The sequence below is a fragment of the Notothenia coriiceps genome, unplaced genomic scaffold (genome assembly GCF_000735185.1).
Source record: "Notothenia coriiceps isolate Sejong01 unplaced genomic scaffold, NC01 NC01_scaffold00029408, whole genome shotgun sequence".
In the NCBI taxonomy this organism is placed as follows: Eukaryota; Metazoa; Chordata; class Actinopteri; order Perciformes; family Nototheniidae; genus Notothenia; species Notothenia coriiceps.
In genome coordinates this window covers 1,943-19,513 of record NW_011362109.1, presented here as the reverse complement: position 1 = coordinate 19,513, position 17,571 = coordinate 1,943, and the positions used below count along the sequence as shown (strand labels likewise).

At 40.3% G+C, this 17,571-nt stretch overlaps 2 protein-coding genes across 2 annotated transcripts in view; both read right to left on the bottom strand.

Annotated features, from left to right (window-relative positions):
• The window catches only part of LOC104958800 (ankyrin-2-like), a 43,738-nt gene extending 40,994 nt beyond the window's left edge, over window positions 1-2,744 (bottom strand). The window contains exons 1-5 of the mRNA XM_010786602.1: window positions 2,589-2,744; window positions 2,339-2,437; window positions 2,091-2,189; window positions 1,496-1,594; window positions 270-342 (exon numbers count right to left, since the gene is read on the bottom strand). Coding sequence (XP_010784904.1) covers window positions 270-342; window positions 1,496-1,594; window positions 2,091-2,189; window positions 2,339-2,437; window positions 2,589-2,744 — 526 coding nt within the window. The remainder of the gene's footprint in view (window positions 1-269; window positions 343-1,495; window positions 1,595-2,090; window positions 2,190-2,338; window positions 2,438-2,588) is intronic.
• Window positions 2,745-3,940: 1,196 nt separating this feature from the next.
• On the bottom strand, window positions 3,941-16,573 carry LOC104958799 (calcium/calmodulin-dependent protein kinase type II subunit delta-like; the record flags this gene model as incomplete). Its single annotated transcript, XM_010786601.1, has 5 exons — window positions 3,941-4,043; window positions 4,477-4,552; window positions 11,999-12,047; window positions 13,730-13,774; window positions 16,473-16,573. Coding segments are annotated over 5 exons (374 nt in total), but the record flags the coding sequence as incomplete, so codon positions are not given.
• Window positions 16,574-17,571: the final 998 nt, after the last annotated feature.

The window sequence follows — 17,571 nt, the reverse complement described above, 5'->3', positions numbered from 1 at the left end:
TTTTTATTTTATACATTTTGACCACTGTAAAGTGTCTTTGAGCTCCTGATAAGGTGCTTGGAAATCCAATGTCTCATTATTATTATTAACACTTTCTCTGACGCCTATGTCTATAATGCATTATTTATACACATATTTACATGTGGTATAATGTACTCATAGCACTGTACAATTAAATACACTCATGTATAGCTCTAAAATAAAATTCATAATAAAACACATTTTATAGTATTGGCTAAAAATCGAATGCTCTGTACAACATGACTCACCCTCTTCATCGGACACATCCAGCACTTCAGTCATGGTCTCCGGAACGTTCAGCTTGTGTTTCTCCGTCACCGTCTGCAGCAGGAGAGAAAGAGGAACGTTCATCACACTTCACACCATGGTTAGCTAAACCCAGCTGAGAGCAGTACATCCTCCTGCTTGAATGTTGTAATTGGTGGTTGTTTGAACTATTTAGAGAGATTCAACTGCATTGTCATTTCAGATACTGTAGTTAAACTTGATCTGCTTCACATCAAATGTAGCCATTTAAAAAGTGTTGAAACTGTGATTAAAGACAACTTAACGTCCTTGGCATTCAGTTTAAAAGTGATAAAACATGATTATGGCACGATACGGTTTTGGTTGGTCATTTTAAAAAGATCTTGATAAGTGAAATGATCCCAACCACAGGAAGCACCTCCTCTACAGTTTGTTTGCCTTTGTTAGCTTTGTGAATTGCATGTCATTGGGTATGGTGGGTGTTTTATCACTTACAGTATACTTCACCTTGTTCTGTTGAAATGGATACATTTGTCATTATTTCCGGATAACTTGCGTAATGTTGATTTAAAATAGATTCACATTTTTTTTGTTCTACAATATTGATGACATTAATTTCAAATATGTTTTCCCCTAGAATAAGATAAGAAATACATTTATTATTTCCAAAATACATGATTGTACCAGTAATCAAAAATTCTAGTTTAAAATAACAGAATTTCATGATTTAAAAAAAAATGTGATTTGACTCTTTATGATATATATTTGATAAAGTATTGAAACCATATTACACCCAAAGTCCACACATGTAACATACAGTTCATGTTTCAACTATGATAAATCCATATTATACTGATGTTACTCTCACATTACCCCATATTGCACAAATGTAACACACATAGACTCACATTACACCCTGTCACATCCACCCCCCTAAATCACCCCCATGTTGAACATACAATACATCCATATTACACCCATCTTTGACTTTCATACAAATGATAAGTACATTTATTTTTTTGACATAAAGTCACATGACCTGAGTACTTGACCCATCCCCCTTCAGAGTTCACCCACTTAATGCCTTTCCTCGTACACCCTGTTTCTCCCACAATACAGAAACCATTTAAGAGTTACAGTAATGTGTTGTGTGTGTGTGTGTGTGTGTGTGTGTGTGTGTGTGTGTGTGTGTGTGTGTGTGTGTGTGTGTGTGTGTGTGTTCACTTACAACTGTGATGGCGTTTGGCTTGGCTCCACCTTGCAGCAGCACATTAATGATGTGTGTGTTCCCCTGCTGGGCGGCCTGGTGGAGGGGAGTGTATCCATTCTGAAAAGGAAGGAATACAGAAAATAAATCCAAAAATCTGAATAGTTTTTAGAAAACATGAACCATAGTTTGTTTTGATTCTAACAGATGTTTAACTTTAAGGTCGCTGAGAAAAATGGGTTGTTTGTGAAATAAAACGATCCTGGGGAAATAAACCGATTAATGTTTGCATCATTATAACAAAAATCTAGTCTCTATACAGTATGTTCCAGCCTCGATATAATAACAAGTGAAGTTTGAATGAAAAGTAACCCAAGGTTTACAATAGTAACCAGAGATACATGTGGTGTGTAGCAATATGAGGGAAGAAACTCATTTTACATTACAATATATGGTTATTATGATCAAAAGATTTGGTGTGATGAGGACACTTCCTTGTGGATGTAAATGAAGTAACAGCATGCTATAAGTAATAACAGTGGAACACAATAACAGCATAAATATGAATCAATGAATGCTCCATGTAGCTCAGATAATAGAGGTGTAGGCTCAGTACCTTGGTCTTGGCGTTGACACTGGCTCCATTCTGAAGCAGGAAGTTGACCATCTTTGCGTTACCATAGTGACATGCTACAATTAGCGGGGTATATCCCAACTGCAAAACAAGAGCAAAAATGTCCCTATTAAGAATAATAATAAAAAGATACATTTCTGGAGGGACTTGGTAGGAACACTGTTGATCATTTGAGCAGAATGGGAGATGACTGAGTTATAAATGCAGAAAATGCAAATGAATGTTCCTACTTTGGTCTGCTGGTCGAGGTTGGCTCCGTTTCTGGCCAGGAGCTCTGCAACAGACACTCTGTCCTCCTGGGCGGCCAGATGGAGGGCCGTCAGGCCGCTCTGCAGGAGGAACACACGGAACAGTTCATATATTCAGACGGACACATTCACAGCACTCTGTTGTTCTTCCTCTTAAAATAAGCTAATGAACACTTGCGATGTTGTTTTATGTTGAGGATTATTTTTAGAAATGACTTATTGTTGTCAGTACCTTAGTCTGCACGTTGCCCTGCCCCCCCTTGCTGATGAGCAGGGCAGCCATGTGGGCGTGGCCCTCCTGAGAGGCCAGGTGCAGCGGGGTGACCCCCTGCTTGGTCAGGATGTTGGTGTCCGCTCCGTACTGCAGCAGCACCGTGGCGATCTCCATCTGGTTCTTCTTAGCGGCGATGTGGAGAGGAGTGTATCCGTTCTGANCCCCCTAGAGCACCATTGTGTTCTTTTAAACCAATCATCTCTCAGAGGGGCGTGGCCAGCAGCAGCTCATTAGCATTTAAAGCTACAGACAGAATCAGCTGCTGATTCTGTCTGTAGCTTTAAATGCTAATGAGCTGCTGCTGGCCACGCCCCTCTGAGAGATGATTGGTTTAAAAGAACACAATGGTGCTCTAGGGGGAGATTCAGGTGATAAATTGTGTGTGTGTGGGGGGGGTTACCTTGGTTGGTTATTGGCTAGTGGTTGCACAACCCAAACAAACATTGTGACATTACAAAGTGACCAACATCTGATCAGCTCATTTTCAGACAGGTACATAAAGATGGATCAGGACAAATAAACAGGGGTCTTTGTTCCTGTTTCAGAGTCTCTTCACACAGAGGGGACACATGTTTATGGATACAATCAATGAAAAAGTGGATTTTGAATAATAGGTGTCCTTTAAAGCAAAACAATCTGCACTGATAGATACAAACACTGACAAATCACTGCTGGATACTTGCAAGCAATGGTACTTTTGAAAACTTTTGGGGAGGCCCGAGTGGATCTACAGCTTAACGAGCAAGTGCACAGGGAAACGGAGCTCCACTATAGTTTTTACCAGAAATACGACTGGACAGACCGGACTTTAGCATTAGCCTCCATGGTGATAGAACAGGACTTATCATTGGAACTGAAAACTCAGATCATCTGTACAACAGAGAAAGGGGGAGGGATTTGGTGTAGAGATAATCAAACGTATTGGTGAGTATAGGCTACAATGACTTTTATTTAAAAAAAATAATAATTCTTGTCATTTCATTAAATAAATATTGATGCTTCTGCTATAGATGATGTATGTGGCTGCAGTGAAAGGAGACTGAATTATGTTAATCGGGTTTCTTACTTTAGTAATGGCACTCTTTCTCGCTACATTAGATACCTGTCTGTGATTCAACACCCTGTTATACTGCGTTTCTGTACAATATTAATGGTTTCTATGGCCACAACGTCATAATAATGGTTTTGAGAGGTGGATTTATTTGAACACTACTGAAGGCCTATGTGTGAAATGCACGGCCCAGTACTGCTGTAATGAACCTACTGTAATAATTATTGCTTTTATTACAGTTACCATGTGTTCACTTTAGTTATTTACCGTTCTCAAAGTAGAAGCGGTGGAAGTCGGTTCCCTCCACCAGGTTTCCCAGGGCCTCGGGCTCAAAGGAAGTGAGCCCCGGATCACAGATCTTCCTGAAACACAACACCAGGCACAAATATCAGAGTCAGGGGAACATTTAGAGTGGAACCCATGGGAAAGAGGTACTCAAGTAAAAGTCGTAATACTACATTGTAAAAATACTCCCTCCTGCATTCAAAATTGGGGATTATTTAAATTACTTGGTATCCTGCCGAGTATCTTAACCTATAATAATACATATTCTGTATTATAAATCCATACCTGAAGAAGCTAGTAACTAAATCTGTTAAAAATGTTATGGGGTAAAACATTTTTTTTTTTTTTTTTTTTTATAAATGTAGCGAAGTATACAGTAGTATAACGTGAAAATACTCAAATGTACTGTACAAGCAACTAAAATTGAACTTAAGTACAGTGCATGAGTTAGAAATGAATAACATTTAAAGTCTGTCAGATAGTTGAGGTTAATAGTAACTAGTTACTAACGTGTATGTTTCCAGGTCTCCATTGTTGATGGCCTCGATCAGCTGCTCGGTGACTTTAATGATCTCCTGCTTACGAGCTGAAACACAGAGACAGGAAAACAAAGGGCTGTTGGATTAAATGAGATACAAATTAAATGATAACAAAAATAAAAGAAGCACAACTCAAGGTTCAAATGGCAATGTAAAAATGCACGACGACATCGACGCAGAATCACAACGTTTAGGTACTGAGGTCACCAGAAGGACTGGTAGAAAATTAGTGAGCATGGTTCAACATTTAACATCACCTTTCATGCTAAGTAGGTAAGCTAGGAAACAATGAATTGAAAGCATAAGTGCTGTTGTATGCTTGGTAAGGGCACACCCACTTCTGACATTTACACTATGGTTATGACAATCAAAGTCAAGGAACACACACACACACACACACACACACACACACACACACACACACACACACACACACACACACACACACACACACACACACACACACACACACACACACACGTTTACCTGCAACAGCTGGACTTGAACTGTTGTCTCCAGCTAACTGCACACTTACAGTCCGTTCCAGCTGTGCACTGATCCCCTCCAGTGACAGGAGGACCAACAAACTAACTGCAGGAAGGTGAAACATGCTGCCTCTAACTTAGCGCTCTGTTGGAGACTGAAACGTGCAGCTGCAGCCTCAGACGGACTTACAAAGCAGAGGGAAGAGCTGGCTACAACCACAGTGCTCTCCTCTGATTGGCTAAAATAAGCCTTACGCTGCTGAAATGATGTGGTGGACTTTACTTTACAAACAGAAACTCAGTGCTGACTATGTTTACAGAGGCACTATCAGTTTGATAATGGGGCCTTTTGGGTGCACTTACAAAACTGCACATAAACGTGTCATACGCTTTGTCCGCTTTAAAAAACACACATCAGAGCGAGTGCTGTTTGCGAGTCTTGATGTCTTGATGTCTAGATGCCAACACTTCAGATGTTCTGTTTTGAACTGCTTAAACTGACTATTATTAAGCTTCTTGTGTAAGATTATCCCTTCTTTCACATAACTGTATTAGGTTAGTTTAATCCAATAATGTGTGCCCTGATGAACCTGGGGGCTGTGTTGTCTGGAACCTTGTGTTCCTGGTAGGGTCTCCCATGGCAAATTGGTCTCAGGCAAGGGGCCAGACTAAGATTGGTTCACAAGACCTCATGAAAGACGACACACGAAGTGAGGATACCCGGCCCGGAGGAAGCCCGGGGTCCCCTTCTGGAGCCAGGCCCAGAAGGAGGACTCGTCGGCGAGCGTCTGGTGGCCGGGCTTGCCACGGAGCCCGGCCGGGCACAGCCCGAAAAGGCGACGTGGGCAACACCTCCGCTTCTCCGTCCCACCACCTATGGGAAACAGCGATGGGGTCGGGTGCGCTGCCAGAAGGGTGGCAGTGAAGGCAGAGGGTCTCGAGCAGGAAACCGATGGACTGTCCACTCCAAGTAGGGAATGAGTCCTTACCCCAAGTGAAGGAGTTCAAGTATCTCGGGGTCTTGTTCTCGAGTGAGGGAACAATGGAGCGTGAGATGGGTCGGAGAATCGGAGCAGCGGGAGCGGTACTGCAGTCTCTTTACCGCACCGTTGTGACGAAAAGGGAGCTGAGCCAGAAGGCAAAGCTCTCTGTCTACCGCGCCATTTTCGTTCCTACCCTCACCTATGGTCATGAAGGATGGGTCATGACCAAAAGAACGAGATCGCGGGTACAAGCGGCCGAGATTGGTTTTCTCCGCAGGGTGGCTGGTGTCTCCCTTAGGGATAAGGTGAGAAGTTCGGTCATCCGGGAGGGACTCGGAGTTGAACCGCTCCTCCTTCGCGTCGAAAGGAGCCAGTTGAGGTGGTTCGGGCACCTAGTTAGGATGCCACCTGGGCGCCTCAGTCAGAGCTGGTTGATGTGGCCAGGGAAAAGAAAGTTTGGGGCTCTCTGCTGGAACTGCTACCTCCGCGACCCGACCATGGATAAGCGGGAGAAGATGGATGGATGGATGGATAATCCAATAATATTAAGTTGAACCTAATATTTTTTCAGCTCAAACAAGCTCAATGATAGACTCAATTGTCATTTTGCATCGCTTCTTACGCTTTTCAAATTCACCGTTTTATTTTGCGTTGAACTAATCAAACAGTAATTGTTGACATATTTTTCTCACCTTGGAATTTAAAAAATGTGATCTCATTGGGCAAATATCTGCTCAGAGAATAGGTTTATCAAGGTTGTGAATGTGACAAACATTTGATGTAAGCCACATTTGTTGTCAGATTTATTTGATGTTAACTTCCACTTGTTACATTTGTATGCAAAGAAACCTTTAAACGTAGGACTATCTTTGAAAATGAGTGTTTTTCTGTAGTAAATCTATGGTTTTATTTAAGTTATATTATTTGAACAATTGTTCCACTACTGGAACTGCAACGGTAGTAATAATATCACAGATCAACTTAAACCCAACTCCATCATCTAAACTGACAAACAAAGCAGAGGACGACGTGGCAAATCTTTTTTTTTTGGTGTTTCACTCCTCCTGTCGTTACAATACGTTATAACAGAGGAAATAGGATCTTGCCTGATAGTAACTGGACAGGTTTTTCATGGTGTTTATCAGCCAGTCAGAGTGAAATATGAGTAGAAGCAGAAAGAAGAGCTTGGATTATATCTGGACAATATGCTCATGCTCCGCTGTACATGTGGAGTGGAAATAATGCCTTTTGAGCGGTATAGCAAAAAGTCTCCTTTGGGATTTGGTATAAGAGCACGGACAGAAAGTTGAAGGCTTAGCACACACACACACTATTGGACAGAAACACACGTAGCAGATGGTGATAAATACAGAGAAACTGAGCAGTAGTAAGACTACAACACCGTGTACCGTTACGGCATGAAGAGATGATGGGTCACACACAAACACAATCAAGTACTTTTCTTGTAGTATTTGTTGTGCTCCTGTTTTCATCTCAAATGAGCAGAATGCAGATATTTCTGTGAAGACCGAAACTAATACTATGGCCAGTAACTTAACTTTCCTTATTTTTTTTCATAACAGAAAAAGCCTTAACAAAAGTGTGCAATATTTCCATTTAAGCAATAAACTGCAAAATGACTAACACTTTCAATGCCAGCATTCAGTACCTTACCAATGCTCAATACTCTGTGCTACAGACACATTTTGGTTTGATTAAAAAGTGATTTGATTTCTAACTCATCCTAACCATACATTGAGTCATTGTTTCTTCAGTTCGGAATTCAAGCAGTTCAAAGACTTCTTCTACATCTGCTTTCTCAAAGCTTGACTCCAACAACTAATTACTAACTGCTTTAAAAATTGTAAGATGGTGAAAATGTTTTAGTTTATACAAAGCCATTGTTACTTTGTGAAATAATCTTTAAATTATTTGAAAAACATTTTGTAAAAAGAAAACTTTGCCAAACAAAGGCCATGCCTGTGAGTCAGACGGTGCCTGGTGTGAGGTGACAAACATAAAGGCATGGAACCACCAACCTAAACCCAGCTGGTGTAGTTACAGCCTCTGACCTGTGGGGGGCGCTGTGAGGCAGCAGCTCTGCACTCACAGCAGCTGAGGTGTGGTTAAAAAAATGTCACACAAGTGTGTGTGTATATATATATATATATAGTTGGTTAGTTGAAAGCAATAATATTAAGTTGAAACCTTTTTTTATTTAAACTTAATATTATTCCTTTCAACTAACCTAATGGAGTTATGTGTCAATTGCTGACATAAGAAATGTAATTAGAGTCAACGCTTCAGTTGTTTCAGTGTGTGTACAGTCTATACTTGGCTTGGAAACTGAAGCGTCGCCATTTCAAGTCCTGATCGCACAGAGTGTGGACTGGTATCTGGAGAGGTGTCCTTGAGCAAGGCACCGAACCCCCAACTGCTCCCTGGCAGCCTGTTTGCTCTGGGACCTCTCCATAATAAATGGCTGTGTGTTTGTGCATGTGTTTTCAGACTTGATGTGTACAAGTCCCTGCATATGTGTATTTGTACTGTGTGCATTAACAGAGCAAGAAACTGAATTTCCTCATGAGGATTTAAAAAAAAAGGGTCTTCCGTCTTCTTTTCCGTATTGTTGATGGCTTCTTTACCCTATCAATACCCGGGGAACGTCCAGAGGCTGGGGGCACATTTCTCTGTGAGCAAATTGTTTACGTTGATGCTGTCATCCACTCGTCTGACCACTCATTAACAAGCCTTCTGCTATGAAGAGCTTTTCCAAGCGTCAAACATCATCTTCACTTTTGACATTGCTCCTTACATTTCTAACCCTTTTTGATGGGTCTACTCTAAATGACGCACCCTCACAGGGAATATACACATCTTGGCTAGGCCCTGTAACAGACACTTTTACATTCAATAAATGATAATTAGACTTAATAGAAAAACCAAACAGACATACTTTGAACCCTTAAATGGTTTCTGTATCTTGGGGGATGCAGTCATTTGACAGGATGTGTCCATGTGTGAAATGGATGTAATGAGTGTAATCATGGTGTGATAGGGGTGTGACATTGGTGTCAAATAGGTCTAATAACAGTGTAACATTGATGAAATGGGGTGTATTATAATATAGGTGAAATAACTGATATGAAAGAAATTTAGAAAATAGCAATTGATTATTTCCCAAAATACTTTATGACTATGGATTTAAGTGTTAAAAAGATAAAGTGATACATAAACTATAAAGTAAAACTAATTATACATTTTTGGCAATTCCTCACATATATTCAATTACTTCTAAATGTCAAAGGGAGAGGGAACTCTGGGAAATGGACTTACATTGGGAGTCAGCGGGGCCCAAGCTGGGCAGGGGCACCGCGTGCTGGGTGCCGGGCCCCTGGTGGGGGCCACAGTGGCATGTGGTGAAATGGTCAGAGAAAAGCAACAGACAGAAAGATGTGAAGAAGAGGAGCAGGTAGGCCGTCCACAGAGCCAACAGGAAGTACTGAAAGCACTCCTCAGCAGGGGGCCAAACGCTGGGAGAGTACCAGCAGGAGGAAGAAGAAGAGGAGGAAGGGGAGGGGGAGGGGGAGAAGGAGGGGAAGGGAGGCATGTGAAAGGTGGGCTGCTCTACATCCTTAAGGAGATAGATCTGAGGGCCGGGCGAGGCACTTTTTACTGAGATGAAACGGGGTGAAGAGGAAGAGGAGGACGAAGCAGGAAAGACAGAAAGACATGAAATGGAGAAAAGGAAAAACATGAGATGGAGAATGAATGAAAGGCATGCAGGAAATGACCATTTTTGAAAGCCCTAGAATTCTTAAGATGGTGGTAACCAAAGTGAGAGTTGGACTTATATTCAACAGCTGGACTCAAATCCTCTTCTGTGGAAATCATTTGCCCCCAACCACCCCCTTTCCACAAAGCCACCAAACCAACACATAGTTTCCACTTTACTAAAACCCTTTAGTGTAGAGAAAATAAGAAACTAACAGGAAGCCATTAACCATCCATCATTCTCAATGGTGCAAATGAGTCATATCAAAGAAATTGCAATTCCTGCACTTTTATCTTCCCACTTCCTGCCCCAGACAAGACCATTAACAAAGGACAAAAGATGTCAAGATCAAAATCATCCTCAATTCAGAATACTTCTAAGCCTCTGTGCAGGCTCTGATTAATTCATTCAAGAAAGAGAAGTATCTGTATTAAAGTATGATATGAAAGATAATATCATAAAAATCCTGACGAGGTAAAAATGTCTTCCTTTGAAAAAAAAAATAGGACATGCTATTGAACACTACAATTACTTGTAGTGTTCAATAGCATGTCCTATTTTTTTTCAAAGCAGTGTATTAGCTTCGCTGAATACGGCTCCAATCAGCCATAAATAACAAAGGAGGTCATAATGAAGAGCGGCCGTGTCCCTGAATGTCCCTGTGGTGTACTGTATGGAGGCAAATATACATTCTTATCCACAAAGGATAAACACACTTACACAATGTAAACAATTTGGAGACTTGAATCTCATTTGAAAGACTTTCTGTTCTATCAAAGGTCACTTCAGTTTGAACAGTTACAAAAACACAAAGACACACAATAATTAATAATGTCCCCCTGTTGGACAACTCAGAGACAAACATCACATCAACTTGGCTGAAGTCCAGCAAAAATGACCTTTCTCTTTTGTTTCGCCTCACTTTGTCATGCAGAGTATCAGATGTTGGTCTGGGGATATCACAGTTAACAAGAGCAGCCTTAACTCTTCCTCAGATCTGTTTATAGTCCAGGTTTTTCTGTGTTGCCATCAAAATGTGACTTAGATACAGTAGATAGATAGATAGATACTTTATTGATCCCAATTTGGGAAATTATTTTGTTACAGAAGCAGTGACTTGACTGAAATGGTTCAATTTGGAGTGTTCATTTTTAGGAACTCACCGATTAATTGCCTCATATCTTAGACATAGACTTTAACTTCCTGTAAATATAAGTTGTCCAAGTGTCCACCGACTTCTAGAATTTTGGTATTGGATTTACTTTGAAAAATAGGTTTGAGAGGAGGCTAAATCACCAGAGTGGGCGAAGGCTAAGGCTGTGGATATTTCTAAACATTTTTGAGAAGCATTCATAACCGGTGCACCACTTCCTGAGTGGAGAGGTCAGAGCGTTTACACCTGATGTTAATGTTGTCCATACTGTGGATTCTCAATAGGTACAACACCAGGAGTCACTGTTTGGTGTGAGTAAAGAACAGTTCAAAAAGACAGCTGGGACTCATTTCACCCACCGGCAACTTTACCATTAACTATTTTCAATACGAGAATAAGGACAATTAAAAAATACAAATATTACATATTACAAACACTAAATATAAAATAAAAATAAATAACACCTCTTAGCCCTACAATGGTGTCTTGTGTAAAACTCTTTCTATTGCATAATTATATGAAATATTTAACAGTATGAATACAACAAAAAGTAACAATAAACAATGTTCCTATAGGCTTACTGTGTGCAATGTATGTTACGGCTGTCAAAATCTATTCAATAAATGAACATCAAGTTCCCAAAGGTTTTATTTGTGCTCGTCATAGAGACTTTCACACAAATCCGGTGGTTTTGCTAAACTCATTTTGATGACGCCATATTGAAATAAACCTCTGAGCTTTGGTGACACATATGGCAGTGTCATACCATGTTTACAGTGAGAAGCTGTGTGCAGATCGGACCTCCTACTGTGACGCTTCCACACAAACAATTACCATTACAGACCTAATTCCCATCCATGTTACACTAAATGAGCACAAACAGGGGGGTAATATGGGCCCGCAGGTATATCAATCCTGCCATGATATATGATACTGATCCAGATAACATGCGACACATTCATGCGAAACAGTCACAAGCAGCAGTCCAAAAGCCTCTGGTGGAAACCATGTCTAAACATAATAATAATGCTAGTTCCCCCAAAGAGGTGACGTTAAACCTGTTAACAGAGTTATATTTGTTAGAGTAAAGCTCCTACCTCTCACATCCTCGTCCTCGATGGTGGTGTTGGCGCTCTCACTGGACTCCTGAGGAACCACAGAGAGACACATGAGTATGACCAGCTGACAGTAGATGCACAAATAAGCTGAAGACAGACATTGAGTGTAACTGATGCTCTTTGTTGGTTCACAACAGGTCATTTTTTGAATCCTAAATTGGGTTGGACCTTTAATAAAATGTAACTTTACCAGATAGATGGTGAGAGGAAACATGAAGAAACCATGCTGTGATAAAAGGGGAACTGCTTTTAGTTTGGTTTGGAGAGCGCCTTATGTATCTGGTAACACAGTGATGGCTTACATGAAGTCTAACTGGGTTAGAAACATCGTTGTAAAGAAGCCACCAGTTTATTTAGTGTATCTAAAACTTCTTTTTGCAAAATTTTGGCTACACTTCTTTGACATTTGACACATACTAAGAGACACATTTTACAAATGGTGACACTGTTTCTAACTTAATGCAAACACACATTGCCATATGTGCAAAGATGTGTCAACATATCTACAATGGCACCATGAGAACAAAACTAAACACAATGTAGTGTATTAACTGTTTATTAGCTTGACTTCTTGTTCTTGATTCTTGACCTGTTTGACATGTTCCCAGATCTCAGGTATAACTTTCAGTAGACAAAACATAATGTAATGTATCCTTTGAATTGAAACTACATCCATAAAACATCTACAACACTTATGTGAAATGGCACATCACTTTCTCAATGATCCTTCTGCTTGAGGATTAACCCACAGAAAGAAATAAAGCAGAATATGAAATAAGACGCACACTCTCTTCATGTACTGTATAAAGCTATACAACGCTTTAGGGCTGCTCGATTATGGCAAAAATCATAATCTCGATTATTTGGGTCAATAATTGTAATTGCGATTATTAAACGCGATTATTCATTGACTTTGAAAACATCCATTTATTGGGGAAAAAAATGTTGAACAGTATGTTTTTAACAGTTGATTACCCTGAACTTTAAGTATAAACTTTAAAAATAAATAAAGTATTTAAAAATAAATAAAAAAATAATAAAAAAATAATCGTTTTATTTAGATTACGTTGTTTTCGAAATCTTTGCAAGCCATAATCGTAATCGCAATTAAAATATGATTAATTGAGCAGCCCTACAACACTTACTATGCCAAGGAACACACACTGTATGCTACACTATGGGCTACAACACCACCATGTCACTGCACAAAGCAAAAGCATGCACATGATCCTACATTGTTATCTCATGGTCTATCCCTGACAGTATAGATCCATGAAATGTAGATTCATGGATCTGCACAGACGTGGCAGATGGGATTCTGTAGAGCGTTGGTGTCCATGGTATTGCATGGTCATCATTCTGTTCAGCATGCATAATCCCTTTGTCACTCAAGTATAAAACACTGTATCATTTTACAATGATAGTACGTGTTTTTTTTAGTAGGTTGAAACATTTGCTACAGATATTACATGATAGATCAACATTGAGCGTAGTAAGTTAATCACACACGTGTAAGCATAATGTTGAGTCTCAGTATAACATGCAACAGTTGATACAACATTTCACAGCAGTAGCATTGACCCGCATTCAGTCACATGATGACATGTGGATGACCACCAAAAGCACAAACACAACCCCAGCAGCAGCATGGAGGCTCTACCCTAAAAAGGCACACACTCAGCAGCAGCCTCAGAGCAGCTCAGCTGATACCTTGTTTCCATCAGCCGGGTTGTGGATAACAGTAGTTTGAGGCTCCTGATTTAGAAGGACCAATAGTAGGAAGAAAGGTTGGTGCAGAACAAAGTGAGTTAGGAAAAGCTTGTGACAGAAGAGCATTTTGAAAGAAAGAAAAAACAAGGACAAAGGGAAAACCGACATATTGAGAGGAAAGGAAGTCGGGTCTAAAACAGAATACTGAGCCACCACACGGGTTGTTAAGAAAATAGCAATATTGACAATTCCATGAACATCAAGTCAATTATATAAAGTATTCCACCACAAATGATCACGTTTTACCAAACACTGACGACAACATGAACACCATGGAAATAATTCGTAAACAAATGTATATTTCTTAAAACAGCGGAAGAACAAAATCACATTTTTCTACAGCTAAAACATTCTGAAAACATTCTTCTAAAAAACTTATTTCTCATTAAATTAAATGGCTTTCTCAATTACGCTTCGAGGGAAACTATTTTCCTTTTCCAATTCCGGATACATTTTTATATACAGATTTACAGTAGGCAGAACGTCTACTGACTCGGTTAGGTTAAAAAAGATCATGGCTTGGGTTACCAAAATTAATTTGTGTACGATTTGAAAAAAATAGGTAAATCCTGGCTTTTGGTTCCACACAGGACACAGCAGGTGAGGGTCCGGTGTTGGTTTGATGCATTCATTGACTTCATCCTCCTTACTTTGCTCCCCAAACTATGATTAGCAACGTACGTGTGAACGTCCAAAACAAACGTAATCAGGGAGAACAAACGTTGCTGTAGAACACTAAAGGAGAATGCATTTTTTCTAGTAATGTCTTTTTTAAGGTTGGACAGGCATGCGTTTGACCATTTCCACACAACTCAACATCAAACAACCTGTGTTACTCTGAAAAGAATAACCCAATAATCACCATTTCCCACACATACATGCTTTTGCACTACAGGTTTTCCTGTCAATGGTGCTATACAGTATAACTGTGTCCCAGCTGACAGGCTTTACTTTGACTAGAGTCCCTACAGAGCGAGTCTCTCTGCAGGTGAGCGCTCCGTCACTCTGATGATCACTCTGATGATGTGTGACAGTCTCCTGACAGAAGAGATCAGTCCCTAGTCAATCACATGATAATGCTACTGCCATTGCTGGATGTGTGCTGTAGGTTTGCATGAATATTATATATTTAACCGTGACTTTTTTCTATGTGAAAGTGAAGAAAAGGGAATCTGGAATCTCTCAGGGTTGGATGGCTGTGGAATCTCCCAGTTGTTTCTTCAGTATGAACTGTAATTTGCAACTGTGATCAAAAAATTTCCTGTATGATAAAAAGTCTAGTTAGGATGCCACCTGGGCGCCTCCCTAGGGAGGTGGGCGCCTCCCTAGGGAGGTGTTCCAGGCACGTCCAACTGGGAAGAGACCAAGGGGTAGACCTAGAACCAGATGGAGGGATTATATCTCTTCGCTGGCCTGGGAGCGCCTTGGGATCCCCCAGTCAGAGCTGGTTGATGTGGCCAGGGAAAAGAAAGTTTGGGGCTCTCTGCTGGAACTGCTACCTCCGCGACCCGACCACGGATAAGCGGGAGAAGATGGATGGATGGATGGATGATAAAAAGTCACAAGGTCAAAAAAAAAAAAACTCAATATGTTGGGAAATATAAGGATTTACTTTTCTTTCTATCCGTTTCTTGGCCATTCCATTTGAAGCTGGATTTATAACCCAGATTAGCATAACAACTGGAAGCAGAAGGGAACGGCTATATGCTATGTTACGCAATTCTTTATTGTCCCCATAAGGAAATGTCTTCTCTTGTTCTATCATGGGAACCCAGGAGGTAGGAGCTGGAATTCTGGGTGGAGAATGTGTGTGTTGCCCTCTGGTAAAACAATAACATGAACTTCTGCTCGACTCCGTAAACCCTGCGACTACGGAAAAAATACAACCGCAGTTGAAGTCTAAAGCACAGACCTTCAACATGGACCCTGCTAGCCATTCCAAAGAGCATCTCCATTCTTCTGAAATTCACTAGTCCAACATGAATTCAGTGTGCCTAATATGGACACAAACTGTACAGATTAAACAAAGCAAGACACGTCACAAGCATAATTGACACCAACAAATGATCATATTGAGGAGTCAACTACAACTCTGTTGGTGCATTTCAAAAACCTTTACATTACACTCTTAAAAAAACTCTTTGAACAATTCACTTCCTGGTTCTGGGTCAACTTAAAAGAAACATAAATGTGGTGTGTTTTTTGTTCCCATTAGCAACAATGCTCTGGTTCAAGTCTCGCCTGGCTCATGGGTAATGTATTTTGTGGATCTATTTGGAATACCACAAAAACAAAATAATGTTTAGTGGTTTAAAAAAATCGTTCTAACAGCAAACCAGAGTTGTCCCCAGTTTGGTTGACAACAACGGATTGAAGCCTGTTGGCCACAGTTTGACGTTTAATGGCACAAGGGTTGCCATTATCGCTATAATCAACAACAAAGGTAAATGTAGCCCATGTACAGCAATATGGCAATGCACTAAGCAACTGAGAGGTGACGAGAACTGCTCATGTTACAGAGGAATAAATACATTTGTGGTTTTTAAACTTTATGGAAAAACAACATTAAGTGAAAAAGAAGTGTGTGCCACAGAGCAGTATAATCCGACAGATGCCACTGACAGTGTGGACAGATACAGTCAGACAGACATGCACACATGCAGCGAGGCAGGAGACAGTGTACCAGAGAAGGAGTGGGGGCGGGCTCTTTGGGGCTGGTGACCACATTGGCCTTGTTGTTGATCTGAGTGACAGAGTGACAGACAGGTAGACAGACGGACAAGACTTAGTGTTTAAACAGTCAAGCAGCTGCTGTGGAGGGAAAAGTGAAACGTTGTTCAAGAAAAAGGCCAGTGGTCTGTGGTCCATCTAACATGGAACACTTTGAGTCTGAACATGGTCATACATCCCTGACAGTACAGAAAAACATCACCAACTTTTACAAAGGAAAGAGTTAATAACCAGCGCGTTCTTTCAGAGGCTCTTCCACTTATAGAGCTGGAGGAAGAGACAAATGACCTAATTACTCTGCAGAAGAATGATATATTAGTTACGAAATGACAGAAATGACTTTTCTATAATTGCATTTACCACAATTGGGATTCAAGCTAACTGATTATGTCAGGTATGTACCTTTAATTAACTTTTACTAACTATCTGTTTACATATATATAGTGATTTTATTGATTGGGTAGAAACAGTATATTGTAGAATATTCCTACAAGGCCTTCACAGCGGTGTGAGCTAGTATCTACAGCATACAGTAACCACCATCGTAACAGAAACCTGGAAAATGCTAACTGTGTACAGAAAACTTTGGCAAACGCATCATCATTTTCACAGGAAGTCGGGTTACTCTTTGTGGTATGAAAACATCACATCCTGAGCACAACCAGCATCATGGAAAAAGACTGAAAATATGTGAGCATGTAAACAGATTTCCCGAAACAGACTCAACAAAGCAGGAACAGGATACGAATCAGTGTCTTCAAAAGAACATGTTGGACTGTTACCAATCACATAAGAAAAGATATAGCTTTAGTACTATATACCTGTATAAAAAAAGATGACATCTACAGCTTTTTACTTTAACATTTAACTCACAAGTAATAGGGTAACATTTGGATCTCATCCATGTGATACTATTAGGAAAGCTACCTGGAAACCTAGCAGTAAATACAACTATCGACCACATGTTCAGGATTTATTCTTGTGCTGGGTAGACATAACATGACTGTTAACTATAGACAACATTTTTAACAACAGAAGATTTTTCATTTAAC